Source organism: Lutra lutra, chromosome 1 (assembly GCF_902655055.1).
Source record: "Lutra lutra chromosome 1, mLutLut1.2, whole genome shotgun sequence".
Lineage (NCBI taxonomy): Eukaryota > Metazoa > Chordata > Mammalia > Carnivora > Mustelidae > Lutra > Lutra lutra.
Window position 1 is genome coordinate 135,056,376 of NC_062278.1, and position 16,493 is coordinate 135,072,868.

At 36.1% G+C, this 16,493-nt stretch overlaps 1 protein-coding gene across 1 annotated transcript in view; it reads right to left on the reverse strand.

Annotated features, from left to right (window-relative positions):
* Positions 1-16,493, reverse strand: part of ANKRD28 (ankyrin repeat domain 28) — a 201,476-nt gene that overhangs the window by 20,517 nt on the left and 164,466 nt on the right. Inside the window, 10 exon segments of the mRNA XM_047737492.1 lie at positions 83-119; positions 122-152; positions 154-170; positions 2,584-2,724; positions 2,727-2,784; positions 5,552-5,626; positions 6,038-6,064; positions 7,406-7,517; positions 13,130-13,270; positions 15,512-15,580. Of these exon segments, the coding sequence (XP_047593448.1) occupies positions 83-119; positions 122-152; positions 154-170; positions 2,584-2,724; positions 2,727-2,784; positions 5,552-5,626; positions 6,038-6,064; positions 7,406-7,517; positions 13,130-13,270; positions 15,512-15,580 (708 nt within the window).

The following is a 16,493-nucleotide window of genomic DNA, read 5'->3' on the forward strand; positions in this document are numbered from 1 at the left end:
AGGCAGAGGCTTTAACCCACTGAGCCACCCAGGCGCCCCTCAACACACATCTTAAAAATAATTTAAAAATCATTAGAACTACTGTCCATTTCCATCTTGAATGTCTACTGCATTCTGTGTTCTGCATTTCCTATTAGTAGCCGCAAGCACTCTAGAATGACCATTTGTTGCTTGTAGAGTGATATTTTAAAATTTCAGTAATTACAATAGTAAAACAGAATTTCCATCTTAGGGCATATTTTCTAGATGTACCTGTGGATCCTATCACTAAATTTACTAGTCAAAGAAAAAAAAGTATAGATACAAAGGAGGTTTCTATTGCCTTTGTTGGTGAAACTGAATAGATTTAAATCCCTCATAGTAAAATACGGCCATAGCCATCCCTCACCATCTGCCCTGCCAACAAATGCTCATTTTATTTGGTGCTTTGATGGTTAGCAACTGTGATCAAGGGGAGGCACCCTGCCTTTAGCCAAGGATGAAACTGTGATTAGATCAAGTTCATCACAACTACATTCTTTGCCAATGACTGGTTTCAAGACGAGTCTTGGTCTAGTCTGACCACTGGAGATGCTAAAAAGTAGGAGGGCTTCTGGGAAATATTTTTTATCTCTGATACTGACAAGTTCTTCTTTTCCTGATTTTTGATGGAATCCTGTAACAGAAGCAGTAGTCTTCTGTGCCAAGACTGCAAGGCAAGAGAATAGAGAGCTCTGACACCACTGCCTGAATCAATCAATCCCGGAGCTGACTCTACCTCTGAAATTTGTGAGAGGATAAAACACTTGTCACTTAAGCAACTTTTAGTTGGGTACTTATGAAAGTATTCCAATGGATAATATATAATCAAACCATCTAGTTAAAGACTGTATTTAATGTCTAACATTAAAATGGGCAATGGTATAAAACAGAAGTAGCCTAGAGGAAAACAGCAATCTTTTTTTTGGGGGGGGGGTTATTATTTATTTGAGAGAAGAGAGACAAACAGAGATAGTGAGAGATAGCACAAGTGGAGAGAGGGAGAGCAGGCTCCCCCACTGAGCAGGGAGCCCAATGCAAGGCTCAATCCTAGGACCCTGGGATCATGCCTGGAGCTGAAGACAGATGTTTAACCAACTGAGCCATCCAGGCACTCCAAAACAGTAAGCTTTTAAGGTAAGCAAAATTCAGGTCTTTCCCATAATACAGTAAAATTTGAAGTTTAAATATAAGTCACATAATGATGCAAAAAAGAATATCAATCACTATTCTTCCTAATTAAAAGACAAATTAATGAAAGAAAGCTAGGTGCCCTAATATTCTACAGTACCTTCTAATAGCTATACTAAATTCTAATAGTTATTAAGACTTATGGTACAAAATCATTCCATATCTATATGCTACACTCTGCCAGCAGCTCTCAATGTAATCACTAACAGCTGACACTGAAGCATCTCACTTGGGGATGCATCAGGGAAATTGTTTGGCCTGCCACTTCTTTAATGGACTCACTTACACTCGGTTCATAGTAGCTCCTGAGAGGTTTTTTTTGTTTTATAAGTTCAATACTTAAAACATCAAGCATAACATCACTGTAGGAGAATACTGGTTCCCTTTTGGAAAAAAAATTGCAATGTCCTCCTCATGACTTATGACTAAGGTGCTCTTTAACAATCTCCACATTTGAAAGTTATCTACAGAACCAGGTCTGCATTTATTAAAAAGGTAGGCACCACTAATAGACTGTAGCTTTTTCAGTGGATAGGATATATAGACTATCTGACATTGGTTAGCCACTTCTGAGGGACTGGCTAGTGTCTTGTTTCAATATTTATCAATTAAGAGTGCAAACCACTCCATGAAAGCTTTAAATCAGCTCTGCAAATGATCTGTGCTTACAACACAAAAATTATTAAGTTGCAGAATGGTATATAAACTTCATTTTTTTTTTTCAGAATAATAGAAAAGGATGGCATTTTGACTTCTTAATTCTTAGCATATAGCAGTTTATATATACACATTTAAAAAAATTTTTTTAAAAAGATTTTATTTATTTATTTGACAGAGATTACAAGTAGGCAGAGAGGCAGGCAGAGAGAGAGGGGGAAGCAGGCTCCTCGCTGAGCAGAGAGCCCGATGCAGGGCTTGATCCCAGGACCCTGAGATCATGACCTGAGCTGAAGGCAGAGGCTTAACCCGATGAGCCACCCAGGTGCCCCTAAATCCAATTTCTAAGGTAGATAATGTTTTAAAGCAATCATAATCTTGCTGTTGGCTTTTCCTTGAAAGAATCACCTGACCTTTTATTTTTTTATTTGAGAGAGTGGGCGAGTGCATGTGCACAAGAGGAGGGAGGAGCAGAGGAAGAGGGACAAGCAGAGTCCATGCAGAGCAAAGCCCAACATAGGGCTTGATCCCAGGATTCTGAGATTATGACCTGAGCCAAAGTCAAGAGTCAGATGCTTAACCAGGCACATTCCTCATTCAACTGTTTAAAGTCAACATTATTAAAATAATTACCAGTAGTACAACACACAAAATTTTAAAAAAAAAGAGTATTAGACACAAAGTGGTAACTAAAATCATGCATAAGTTTTAACATACCTGCAGCATGTATAGGTGTTCTCTTCAAAATGTAATCTTTTACTAAAATTGAGGCTCCCTGATTAATGAGTACATCCACACATTCAACATGGCCCTTAAAGGCTGCAAGATCTAAGGGTGTTCTTCCACTACTATTTCTCCATCAAGATCTAATAAAGACTGTACCAACACTTCTAGCGCTTTATGGTGACCATGATAGGCCTAGGATAAATAAAAATATAAATTAAAAAAGTATATACTTTGACTTCTCAGATACCTTAGAAAACAAAGTAATAAGCCAACTTGTCTACACATTATTACACCTGAGATAATCTAAAACATGCATACTGAGAGTTGAGAAAAGTTAAGTATAAATTTTTCTAATAACCAAATAGTAAACTACAGTGTTAGAGAATGGGTATTCTGCAGAGAATAAATGTTCAAATGACAGGTGATTTTATCACTAGCATACAATGGTCTGGTTCCTGGCATTCAATGAGTGTATAACATAGATTCAGTTAAACCTTTCATTCTAAGTCCATGATTGCAAAGCCTATGCTATTAATCACAGTTTAGTGCTCCACTTAACTCTGATAAAATTTTACTGTATTTAAATTATAGAGATAGCCAGCAACTGAAGTTAATTAGTATTTGAGTCTTCTGATTTCTTAAACTGAAATGACTATCCTCACTTCATAACATGCTGTATATGAAAAACAAACATTTCTTTTAGTGCAAAAATACTTAACACTGAGCCCCGCTTGAATAACTGCCATGTGCCAGGTACTAGCTACATAGATGATGAAAATGTAAAGGTCTGTCAGACTGAAGTCCCCTTCTTTACCACAGTTTGATGAAGAGGCTTTCCACGTAATTCATATCAAAACCAACATGTCAACTGAACATCTATTACTTTTGTTGGACTAGATGCTGAGCAAGACATAAAGCAGTTAATAAGACCTAGTTGTGGCACGCAAACAATGTTTTCTTTAGTTTACTCATATTACCATTTTGTAGCTAAAGGACTTTCATATGCCAGTGTTAATGCCATTCAGAACTACAGCTTAGTAGTTAATCACATGTGAATGTTTCACTGGGAATTGAAATATGTAAAATTCTACCATACTTGAACTAAATCTGAAAAAAGATACATAGCTAGAAGAAGGCCCCAAACTGCAGCAAAGGACTGTAAAGTTATTTCTTATAGAAAATGTCAGAAAGTATCAGGAAGATGTAAAGTTGCTCTGGGCCTTACTGATCTCTTTGCTGTTTCTGACTACCTACAGAGATTCTCAACCACCTCAAAGATTTAAGTAACTCTACTTTAGGAACTCTATTGTCCTAGGATCATATTTAATCTTGTTCCTCAATACTGGGTCAATGAAACTTGCTACTAGCAGAAAGACTTTGAGAAACACAGTATATGCAGAAGACATTATCACAACAACAAGAGACAAATAAGGATGACAAGAAGCCATGATGATTTGCCAGAGAGGTGTTCCCCTCAAGATGTCCCTGTATAAGATGGAAACAAGGAATCTGAACAGGTAGTATGTGCAAAGACAAGAACCAAGACCTCAAGCTGGTGTGTTTTTACAGCATCAAGGTGTCCTGGACTGGGAAAGTTTGGAAGGGAAAAAAAATCACTTCAAGTTAATTTTTGAAAACTTCCTGGGAACAGATACAAAATGTGAAAAGTGGTGGTATCATCACAGTTCACGGAGTCTAATTACTAAATTAAAAATTGTTTCCATTTCAGCTTAAAAACACTACTCAGCACAAATAGCCATGTTCATATATAACACTACTACACATAATAGCCACGAAGTAAAAAAAAAAAAAAAAAAAATTTGAGATAACATATTCAAAAACTTAGCAAAGTGCTTAGTCTGGCACCTAGTAAGTGCTTAGGAAATGGCAGTGCTAGTTTAAGAATGATGATGATGATGTAGAACTGCCTAGTCCTCTGCTCAGACTTCATTTCTTGCCATCAACAGTAAAATAGCTATCTTCTCCATGCTTGCTTTGCCCTTCTGATGACTTATTTACTCTGCAGTCTGGGAGAGCAGACGTATTTCCAAAGACCCAAAGGGCAAGGAAGCAGGACGTTGCAGCATACCTCCTTAGTCATTCAGAAAATGATAGGGAAGTACTAAGCAGGGAGAAAGGGGTAGAAAATTCAATGCAGATGCATTGGTGTTAGAAAATATGCAGGAGAATCTTATTAAAAAACCCAGCACATGTGAGAAGAAACAAAGGGATCAGTGAACTTGTAGTGATCCTCATTAACTTAGGTATAACCCTTATAAACATTTTACTACATGTAAATCCACCAATCTCCCAAATAGCTAGTGACTGTATCCAAGTCTCTTGAATCTCAATCTTCATCTCACCCCCCACAAATGTTAACATTCTCTGTTTCAAAAACAGATTCTTCTTTTAGCACAAAAAGAACAAGATTGGGTCTTGCTTGAAATTTCCTAAAGTAATTTATTCCCACATCTGATTTAAAGAACTGTTTTACTTCACTAACCTTCTCCTCTTAGTGACTGACATTATGAGAATCAAGCTAAAACAGAAATTACAAATCATAGAGCCAAATTCTATGGTATGAGCAACTGAAGGACCACTGAACACACACTTAGTGCTCCAAAATCAAAAAGGTTGTAGAAATGCAGCAGAAAATAAAGTTCTGCTCAGCTAGTTAGAAGTCATTCCATTAGGGCAGTGCATTTAAATTCACATCACAGGTATATTCTCTCCCTTAGAGTAGGCTTTGGGGAGAAACCCAAAAATCACTGTTTATTTTTTAAATAAATTTTAACAGGTACACTCAGACAGTCTCTGACTTAAAAAAGTTGTTGAAGATTTAATTTCATGATCATCATACATGGCCCAAAAGTTACTGGGTACTAGTTTGAGTCAAACAACCAGATGGGAGATATGTGCAATAACCAGGCATCAAGTTGGCTGTAAAGGCAGTACTCACGGCCAAATGTAAAGGGCTTATTGTTGCTCTATTGTCTGAATCATTCAGCATGTCTGTCCCAGAGGTTTCCATTAACTGAAAGAAAAGTATTTGAAATGTCAGAAAGGGTACTTTTAGATATATTACAGCAGTTATTCCTGCCTCCTTCCTCAAGTTTAAATACATTTTAGAGTAAAAATTAATACTTAAATATGAATTTAAAATCTCAGACCATTATACTATGAAAATTCCACTCAGCAAGCTTATACAACAGATCATCATGAAAGGGTGGTGAGGACCACAGAATAAGAGCTCTGAGGTAGGGCTATATACTAGCTTGAGGGAAATGCTATTTACTCACCACCAAGTAAGAACCACCTGCCCCAGCCCCATACCCTAAATGTACTTGTCTCTTTGTTCTCAGGAATGTGTAGAATGGGCTTTAGCTCTAGTGAGAGCAAATAAATTAATTATAATACTCCAAATGGGGGGCAGATTATTACTTACAACATCTAAAGGAGTTTCACTTGCAATCTGAAATAAAATTCAAAATAGAATATTAGCTTAGAAAATATTCATATACATTAGAGCTAAATGTTCTCTATTTACACAAAGCTTTGTTAATTCTATTCTGAGCTTGTGTTCCCTTTGCCTCAAAAAATTAAATCTTTTTTTTTTAAAGATTTTATTTATTTATTTGACAGAGAAAGATCACAAGTAGACAGAGAGGCAGCAGAGAAAGAGAGGGAAGCAGGCTCCTGCTGAGCAGAGAGTCCGGGACTCGATCCCAGGACCCTGAGATCATGACCCGAGCAAAAGGCAGTGGCTTAACCCACTGAGCCACCCAGGCACCCAAAAAATTAAATCTTTTAAATAAATAAGTATGCAGTAATAATACCACTTATCTCTATTCATGGGTCTAAGATTTTAGTGTACAAGATACCATAATAACCTAAGGAAATATTTGTTATTTCTGATAACAGGGTTTTAAGTACTGCATTAAAACAGGTCAACCTGGGCGCCTGGGTGGCTCAGTGGGTTAAGCTGCTGCCTTCGCTCAGTCATGATCTCAGGGTCCTGGGATCGAGTCCCGCATCGGGCTCTCTGCTCAGCAAGAAGCCTGCTTCCCTCTCTCTCTCTCTCTCTGCCTGCCTCTCCGTCTACTTGTGATTTCTCTCTGTCAAATAAATAAATAAAATCTTAAAAAAAATAACAGGTCAACCTGCTTTTCTATCTTTAATATCCACTCTGTTGAGAAGAAAAGTTTAATATAATTTAATATAATTTATAAGTAAATAAAGAAACTTTAAACTTGAAGCATCTGTTACACACTTGATAATCTTTTAAATTGTCTCTTGCTTTCTCTTTGGTTTGGCAAAGTGTGGTGAATGGCGTGTATATTCAAGAATGAGATCACAGTTGAAATAAAAGCTCCTTTGCAGAAGTACTGTCTCCCCTATCAGGAGGGACTGTAAAAGAATGGGCCTTTCAGAAATCTCTAAATAATTTATATGGAAAAAACCCTCCTCTCACAGGGACATTTCTCACACAACACATGGTTACAGTTCTTTAGAAATTTCTGGAAAACATTTATTTAAAGGAAAAGGGAAAAGAAATGCTACATCAACACAGGGTAGTATAAAGGAAGGACACAAGAAGCCCTTTCCAGAGATCTAATTTTCTCCATTCTCTTCTTTTTGAAAGGGGAAGAGGAATGAGAGATATCTTACTGAGGCAAGTATGAATTTAAGAGGTATATATTGGATCTAAAAATATTAAAAAGAGAGTTTGTTTGGTTCATTTATTCTCATTCTCATTATGTTATTAAGAGTATAAAATCACATTACTCTTTCCACAACAATTCATGAATCTTACCAGCTGAAGACAAAGACGGTGACCATAAGCAGCTGAATAATGAACTGCATTGTATCCTTGCTTGTCACGGATCCCTGGATTTGCATCATTTCGCAATAAGTATTCCAGGCACCTGTATATGGTAATATTCAAAATTCTAAATTTTGCATTTTAACCAATGATAAAGACAATCTGAAACTAAAAACGGACAATTTTTCTTACAATTTCTTGCAATTTTTCTTTTTCTTGAGAAATGTAAAAATTATAAATACATCTACACTATATAAATGTCATTTAAATGACATTTATTATAACTATCATAAGAATACAAGCGAAATGTTCATTAGAGAATATCCTTCATTCAAAGTGAATATCTCCAAAGTCTGTCAACAAGCTCAGTATACCTGAGGGCTGGCTGTCTTTTACACAGTCACTATGTATGGCACCACCTATTCCACTCAAACAATATCTGACAGGATTAAACTTAGTGGTGGTGAGCATCCAATGTTGGCAATATTACTGTTGATGTATCTGGAACACATAGTGACTGTAATATCTCATTAGGAAGCTGAAGAAAGGATATAAAAAAAAAAATCTCAGGATAATAAGGTCAGAATTCAATGATCTTGAATCAGAGGACTGAGAAGACTGTAAATGGTGTAAAGTCATATGTAGGTAACAAGAAAGATCCTCCCATGGCAGATTTATCTGATTCCTGGGCTATCAAAGCATTAGAAAAATAATTTTAAAAGGTACAATTCACGATTTGTTATAATTTTAGTATTTTATTGTTAATGTAGCAAAAAAGGAGCACTGAGTTAGAAATTAGAAGATTGTCTATAGAACTAGTCTCCTACCAATGATCTTGAGCAAATCAAATCATTTCACCTTTGTGGTAAAATGGCCTCTGTTTGTTCCTTTTATAGATGGGGTGGGGGACAGAAATCCAACTAAGAATGCTAAACTCCATTTATGCTCAAATTTCATATCCATAATTATTTGTTGATAATTTGTCTAATATTATAGTATGTCTAACTAAATATTAATTCAACTACTGAGGGAAAATTCATAATCAAATTACTTGTTAAAAATTCAAGTTTCCTTAAGGAGTGCACTTGCCATGAGCAGCACTGGGCGATGTATGGAATTGCTCAATCACTATACTGTATACCTGAAACTAATATCACACTGTATGATTAACTATACTAGAATTTAAAAAGACAAAAAAAGTGTAAAAAAAATTCAAGTTTCTAAAAGCATACTGAAGTTATATAAAAACAAACAAAAAAGAACTCCAAAGCAATGTAACTGATCTTTAGTAACTGTATCATATAGATATATATAGAATGCATTACACATATATGTAACTATCATTTATATATCTATATGTTACCTATGCATCAATCATCTACCTACCTATAAGGGCCTTTCTTTTCAATGCCAACACACTTCTTTAATGCTGAATTGCTTAAAATCCTTTAGATCCCTTAGTAATTACTTGCAGACTCTGTATTTATTATCCTCAATGGTAGCAAATGTCTATCCATTTAAGTGGAATTTTGACATTTATGTATAGCTAAAATCATTAGTCAAATATGGTGAACTAGGTATCACTATGATTAAAAAAACCCAAATCTGAATCTAAAGTAACAAAATTGGTGTTTTTTGGTGTTCATAAACTAGCTTCAAGGGCTCTGCAGAAAGTGTTCCAGACAGTGTATAAACTGTGTCCAGTTTTCTTTCCTAGGTGTCCAAGTCAGAGGTCAGTGCTCATTGGAATGGATAAAGACCTGCAGGCCTGGAGGACAGTCCCATTGCTTTGTACGCACAAACATTTCACCCAAGGGCATATCTTTTATCTTTAATAAGTTATCTAGATGAGAGAGAGAAAACAGAATAGTTCTCCAATTGAGACCTGAGTACAAAGCAGATTCTATCAGTGGAACAAACTATTTTAAACTTGCTGATACATGAGTACTGAAAAAAAAAAAAAAAAGATTTAGTTAAGGAAAGCAAAACAAGTAGGTAAGTTCGTGTTTATTTCTAAAGTAAGAGAGCACATCTCAATGCATTTACAATGACTGGTCCATCGATACAGCATTAAATGGCTTCAAATAATTTGTTATACATTAATTCTTATCAATCATATGATTTTTTTTTTTTACATTCATATTACTCATATAGTTGGTTTCCTGTAACAAAACAAACACTAAAAGAGTACTTTGAAATAAAATTCCTTCTACTGGCCTGCCCTTTTACATTTTGCTAAGCAGTATCAACTTTCATTAACTACTTTGTGAGATAAAGCATTATCTTCAACAAATGGAAAAAATTACTGACACTGAGGAAAATCAATCATATTCAAAATCTTTTGGCTAGCATACAGCAAAGCAAGGACTAGACCTTAGGTCTTCTCTTCATCCAGTGTCCTCTTGATGCTACCAAATACTTCAGCACAGGAGTTAATGAGTTAGAGTGGCACTTTAACCTGGGTGCTTACAAAATACTGAACCACAAAATTACTTGTCTTGAATATGTGGACCTCACATCTAATTTGCAAATAAGGGGGAGGGGAGAGAGTGTATTCTTTTTCCTAATTGTAAGTTAACACGCTGATTTTATAAAAGCCAGAAAATCAAGATATAAACAACCTTCCCTGGGGATGCTGACAGGGGATTAGCAAATCATAAAAAAACAAACCACAAATACACATTACTGAATAATAGTAATTTGAAGTTATAGGGATTTTGTGTCCTTTTTAAGAAATATGTCACACTTGTAAGTATGAATTAATCATTCCAGATTATTTTATTAGAGAAATAAAAAAATAAAAATAAAATTCTTTTATTTTTTTATTTATTCTTTTATTCCCAGTTTATATACCTGGGAATTAAATCAGTGTGATTTAGAAAAATAAGTCAACATTTCTGGTTTTGGTTTTTTTGGGAGAGGGGAGGGCAGAGGGACAGGAGAGACTATCTTAAGCGGGCTCCATGCCCAGCATGAAGCCCCACATAAAGTTTGGGTATCACAACCCTGAGATCATGACCCGAACTGAAATCAAGAGTTAGATGCTTAACCACTGAACCACCCAGGTGTCCCAATATTTTATCAATGTTACAGTGCTACTAATTGAGTTTCCAAAACAATCATTTATTGAAAGGATGCCTCTGGTATCCTAAAATGGTTACTGTAGCTTATAGCTTCCAGAAAGTTCTCAAGAACAAATCACTGAGACAATAAATGATGGCATTAGACAGGACCTCTAGGATTCTGATATTTAAAGAAACAGAGGCTCTAAGAAACAGTGTGAGAGGGGCACCTGGGTGGCTCAGTCGGTTAAAAGACCAACTCCTGGTTTAGACTCAGGTCATGATCTCATCATGAGATTCAGCCCTGTGTTGGACTCCATGTTCAGTGGGGAATCTGCTTGAAGATTATCTCCCTTTGTCCCTCCCCCATTCTCTCAAGTAAATCTTAAAGAAAAAAAAAAATAAAACCAGTCCTAGATTATTTTATATACATAATCTCAGTTTTCCCCACAATTCTAAGTAGTTTCTTTTCAATTTTACAGATAAAGATTTTGCTTGGCAATTACCTGCTCAGGCTCAAAGGGGTATAATTAGAAACCCCAAGATTTAACTGGGTCTTTTGGATCCCAAAGTTCATGTTCTTTCTAGCACATCAGGTTGCTTTGGTAGATACTGAGAATTAAATGTTTAAGTAATAAGTATCACTAGGCTGTTGCTCAAAACAGTTTATATTAGGTGAAAGAACTGATTTATATCTTTAGTACTGATACACTTCTACAAAAAAAGTAGATTGGTTTAAAACAAAACCACAAATCCCAAACAGTATGGGTTGAACATTGCTATTCTCTTGGTTTCTGCATAAGAATTCAGGTTTAATGTAACTAAGGGCAGGAGGACCTTGGGTAATCTCTACGTGCGTGTGTGTGTGTGTGTGTGTGTGTTTGTGTGACATCTCAGTGGAATTTATGTAGATCCCATTGAGTGACACCTAATAACTAATGTGTGGGAACAGTGGTAAAGGATCATTGGTGGTGATATGCTCATTTTAGGTATAACCTATTTTAAGAAAAATCTATAAATTAAACTCTGAAGTTACAAAATTTATACATCAGAGGATGATCTACTTATCCAAGTTTACCAACATTTTTTTTTTTTTAAGACTATTTATTTACAGAGAGAGAGAGAGAGATCACAAGTAGGCAGAGAGGCAGGCAGAGAGAGAGAGGGGAGGAAGCAGGCTCTCTGCCGAGCAGAGAGCCCGACACGGGGCTCGATCCCAGGACCTGGGATCATGACCTGAGCTGAAGGCAGAGGCCTTAACCCACTGAGCCACCCAGGCGCCCCTACCAACATTTTTTTAAAATTAATATTTTACTTATTTATTTGACAGAGAGGGGGAGAGAGAGAGAGCGCACAAGCAGAGGGAATGGCAGGCAGAGAAGGGAGCCTGATGCAATGCAGGGCTTGATCCCAGGACTCTGGGATCATGACTTGAGCCAAAGACCCATGCTTAATTGACTGCGCCACCCAAGTGCCCCACCAAAATATTTTCTTATTTACAAAGTCTTTACCACAGATTTTCTTTAAAGAGCTACTATCCATAAAACATACTTCAAGTAATTTAACTTCTCCCAAAATCTATCTACACCTAAGTATTCTAGGTTTATGTGAAATTATACAAAGTGATACATTCTTGTAAACAAAAGTAGATTTACTAGTGCTTTTGAGATTACAGAGCTTCAGCTTCGAATCCAACATAACAAGTGCTACTGATAGAAATGGCTTTGATATTAGTTACAGAATTTATAATAAATTAACATTTGTGAATAATATCTTCAAGTTATGCTTTTTATTTTAAGAGTAAAAAGCAAATATTAAAAACCAGAGAAATAGATCTATGTTAATTAAAACTTCCTTGAAGTATATTTTATAAAATCCCCCTTACAAACCACTCTTTGTTTTTCCCTTTGGGTATTTTTACTCTTAACTGATCCACACACAATTGAGATTACCACAAACTGAAGATCCTCTCTCTCCAATGAATTTATTTTCTTCCAGGAAGGCAATATATATTAAGCTACTATGAATGGTTCTGATCAACTTTAGGTGAATATTAATTATAAAAAATAATTTACACATCTCTTGTTCTTTGGTTATGCAGGCATTCTTGGCCAGTATTTGGTTATTCCATTATCTCATTTACTTATTTAAGCATATTTAGAACAAACAAGTGCCATATTTTGCCATACTAGCTACTCCCTTGTTGGATAGATACCCATTTATAAGGATCTCTTACAAATACAAACTCTCTACCTCTGACTGATACTGGTGTTCCAATCTCTGCCCCATCTTCCGCTGGCATTGTCCACATCTCTTCTCTGTCCCTTTCCCTATGATAAACTCAAAACTGCTGCCTCTGAGAAGTCAGAGGGAAAAAACATGGAGATGATATTAAGATGTGCTTTGGCAGGGAGGACAAGAAGAGGCCTTTATCTTTCTTCTACCAGATCAGTCAATAAAGCAGAATGCTGAGTAGAAACAGGTAATAAACTATGGTTCAGGAATAATTATCAAACCAATTTATTTCCCACACTAGAGACTCAAGAAATATCACAAAAAGTATAAAAATATGAACTTGCAATAAAAACAACCATCCACATGGAAAATGTTGGTTTATAGAAATAATCCTTCATTCTCACCACATGATACTTACTTGCCATCTGTGTCTGATGTGGCTGCATAGTGCAGGGGTGTGCATCCTCTTTCATCAAGGTCATTCACACTTGCTCCTGATCCCACAAGAGCAAACAGGCACTGGTAATTGCAGTTGGCAGCAGCATAGTGCAGCGGAGATCTTGTGCCCAAGTTAACATAAGAAAGATAAAAGCCAGGGACATACACCAGTAAATAAGTGCACAGCTGACTCTTACTCCACCCAGTTACAAATACTGAATTTACAGTGAGTCTGAGATCGATTTCTACCATATACTAAGTCTTTTGGAGGGCGGGACAAAAGAAGCTAGTACGAGAAAGTAAGGTAGCAAAGAACCTCTAAGAGTAGAAAATTACGACAGAAACACAGTAAAATTATTTCATGGTCCCCACAGTAACGATTCTAGTCTTTTGAGTGAATTACAGACACCTTCATATTCTGCTCAGAAACTTCTGAACACTTTCATTTTAACAAAACTTCCCTTATACTAACAAAAATGTTTCACAGTACAGGGGTAGAAGCTGCTGTTCACATGTCTCAGGAGGAATAAAGGATAAGAGAAATATCAGAAGCATTAAATAGAATGCCCTACTACTACCAACCATACAGTAAAGCTCTACAGTAGTATCAGGTTTCTCAAGCAAGAACTGCGTAGTTTTGAAGACTTTTTTATTCAGAAGAGTTAGAATACTGTTTTTAATTTCTAAAGACCTGAATATTTGTAGCCCGTTGCCTCCCAGTTACTGACATGCACAGAATGTTACTAAACTTCCGTCTTTGACTTGCAACTCTATAATGATCCATGACTTTTCATTAAAAAAAAAAAAAAAAAAAAAAGGCAGAAGAAAAAAAACAAAAAATGAAGGTAAACAGTAGTAAAACATTATTTTACTTATTGGATAACCACATAGTATAGTAATAGCATTTTTTTCCTGTCTTGATGGCTCCCCCCTTATTTTTATTATTTATTTTAAAATTATTTTTATTAACATATAATGTATTGTTTCAGGGGTACAGGTCTGTGAATCATCAGTCTTACACATTCACAGCATTCACCAGAGCACATACCCTCCCCAATGTCCATAACCCAGCCACTCTATCCCTACCCCCCGACCCTCAGCAACCCTCAGTTTGTTTTGTGAGGTTAAAGAGTCTCTTATGGTTTGTTTCCCTCTTAATTAAGAAATACAATTAACCCTGAATTACTTCCAAGCTTCTAAACTCAGAATATGCTTCAGAAGCCCTTGCTGCCATTTGTAGTAAAAAAATGCTTCAAGTGCTACAAATTAACTAATGTAAGATGGATTAAAGTAGAATTGTAAAAGTCAATTTACTGTAAAAATATTGCATTGCAAAGCCAAGCAAAATGATTTTGGTTTTGCAGGTCATTAGTTCCTTTTATTAGTAGGCTTATGAGAGCAGTCTATTCCTCAAAGTAATTATGGGGTCAAATAGTTTTTTTTTAAAAATATGCATTTCTGATTCCCTACCATACATAATTGTTTACTTCTGCACTGACCCTATCCCATGCACTGAATGTACATCCACACATTTCCTTCTGACACACACACCCTTTCTTGTCACACGCTTTGATGTAATTCTCAAACTCATGACCCACAATTTTGCTCACATGCCTGCCACCTCTCTTTTTCTTAACCAATTCAAACTGCCTTCAATCCTTTTCTGTATGGTTTTAGCACATGCTAGGTCAACTCCTACTCTAAGTAACTTAGTAGATACTGGTGACTTTAAGTACCGCTACCATCAATGCTAGTCACAGTAAGAAATGAGGACTGGCTAAAAGACTACAAAGGGATTCTGTTACTTCACAGTTATTTCCTACCAGTCATATGAAGGGGTGTATGTGGATGTGCTAGTATGTGTATAGGTAACATGGGGAGTTATATGAGGGAAGAACAAAAGTTTCATGCATATTTATTATCTATTTCATTCCTGTTTCTAGTGGTCTGTAATCAAATATGGGCACCAAAGTCTCTGACAATGAAATGACTTAGGGGTAAGGAGAATTGTACTACTGAGTTCTAGGTCTTGTGAATTTCTTGAAGGAACACAGGCACCATGGGGTTTTACATTTCTAAGTGTAATTATGGGAGGAGCAAGAATGATATCGAGAGATTCAGAGGTGCTTATAAGGTAAAGCTGTGGCTGACAGCCTGAGGCTGTGGCAGGGGCCCAAGTGGAAGAAGACTGTGGGTAAAAATGAATTATTTCAAAGTTACTGACTTATTCGGGCCTCTCAGTGAATCATGATCACAATGCAAAAGATGCTGAACTGTTAATTCTCAGAAGACAGAAGATCATGCAAGTCATTTAATAAACAACATTAATTAGGTTCTACAGAGGAATGTCATCACAGCCTACCTCCCAAATTTGTCCTTTTTGTTGAAGTCTGCACCAGTATTCAGCAGAAGGTTTAGGCACTCCAAATTCCTATTAGGGAAAATACAGTTAGAAGACTTAACTGTCAATAATTTCATAACAAAATTGGTAGTTTAAGTACCAAAACATGTTTTCAAATGAAGACAAAGTGAAAAAAATGACATGATTTATATTTAATAAAAAATAAAACATTAAAAAATAAAATAAAACATTAAATTCATTGTATCTAGAATTTTAAGAAGTTATATATATATACATATTGGCATGTTGACAGGAAATAACAGTGAGTCATGTTGTCACTATTTACAAGAAAGCTCACATTTAAGTTCCTGAGAGTTGGTTAAGTGGCTGCCTTAGGCTCAGGTCATGAGCCTGGAATGCAGCCCGAGTCCTTGGACTCCCTGCTCAGTGGGGAGTCTGCTTTTTCCTCTGCCTTCCCACTCCTGGCACCCCCGTAATGCTCACACTCTATCTCAAATAAAATCTTAAAAAAAAATTCCTTAGAGTTTTTAGGAACCTTTAAAACAAACTTCAAACAACATGCTTTTAACAGAATGGTTTAAATTTAAATGGTTTTTAATACTAAATTAAAAGTAAATGGGTTAAAAAAAATCAAACCTGAAAATGCTCCAATTTGTTTTCCCTTATCTTCTCCTATATTATAATTGCTTAAATGTATCTTTAGTTAAAATTGTAGGAGCGTATGGTACATGCATGGGTCTCTCTATAGTTTAACTTTCAAAACCCTGAACATTATTATTCTGTTACACTAGAAAACTGAGATTAGCATCTAATCAGACAGTCATGTTGTCTTTTGTCCCTCCCTTTGGAGGCCAGTAATATGGAAGCTAAGTTTTAACTGGAAAGTCCTTTGGTGACCTTGGAAGAACAAGAGGACCCAGTCATATGTTCACAATCCATCTTTGCATCTGCGACTGGCCTAGTAGTAGTCTTGGTTCAGTAT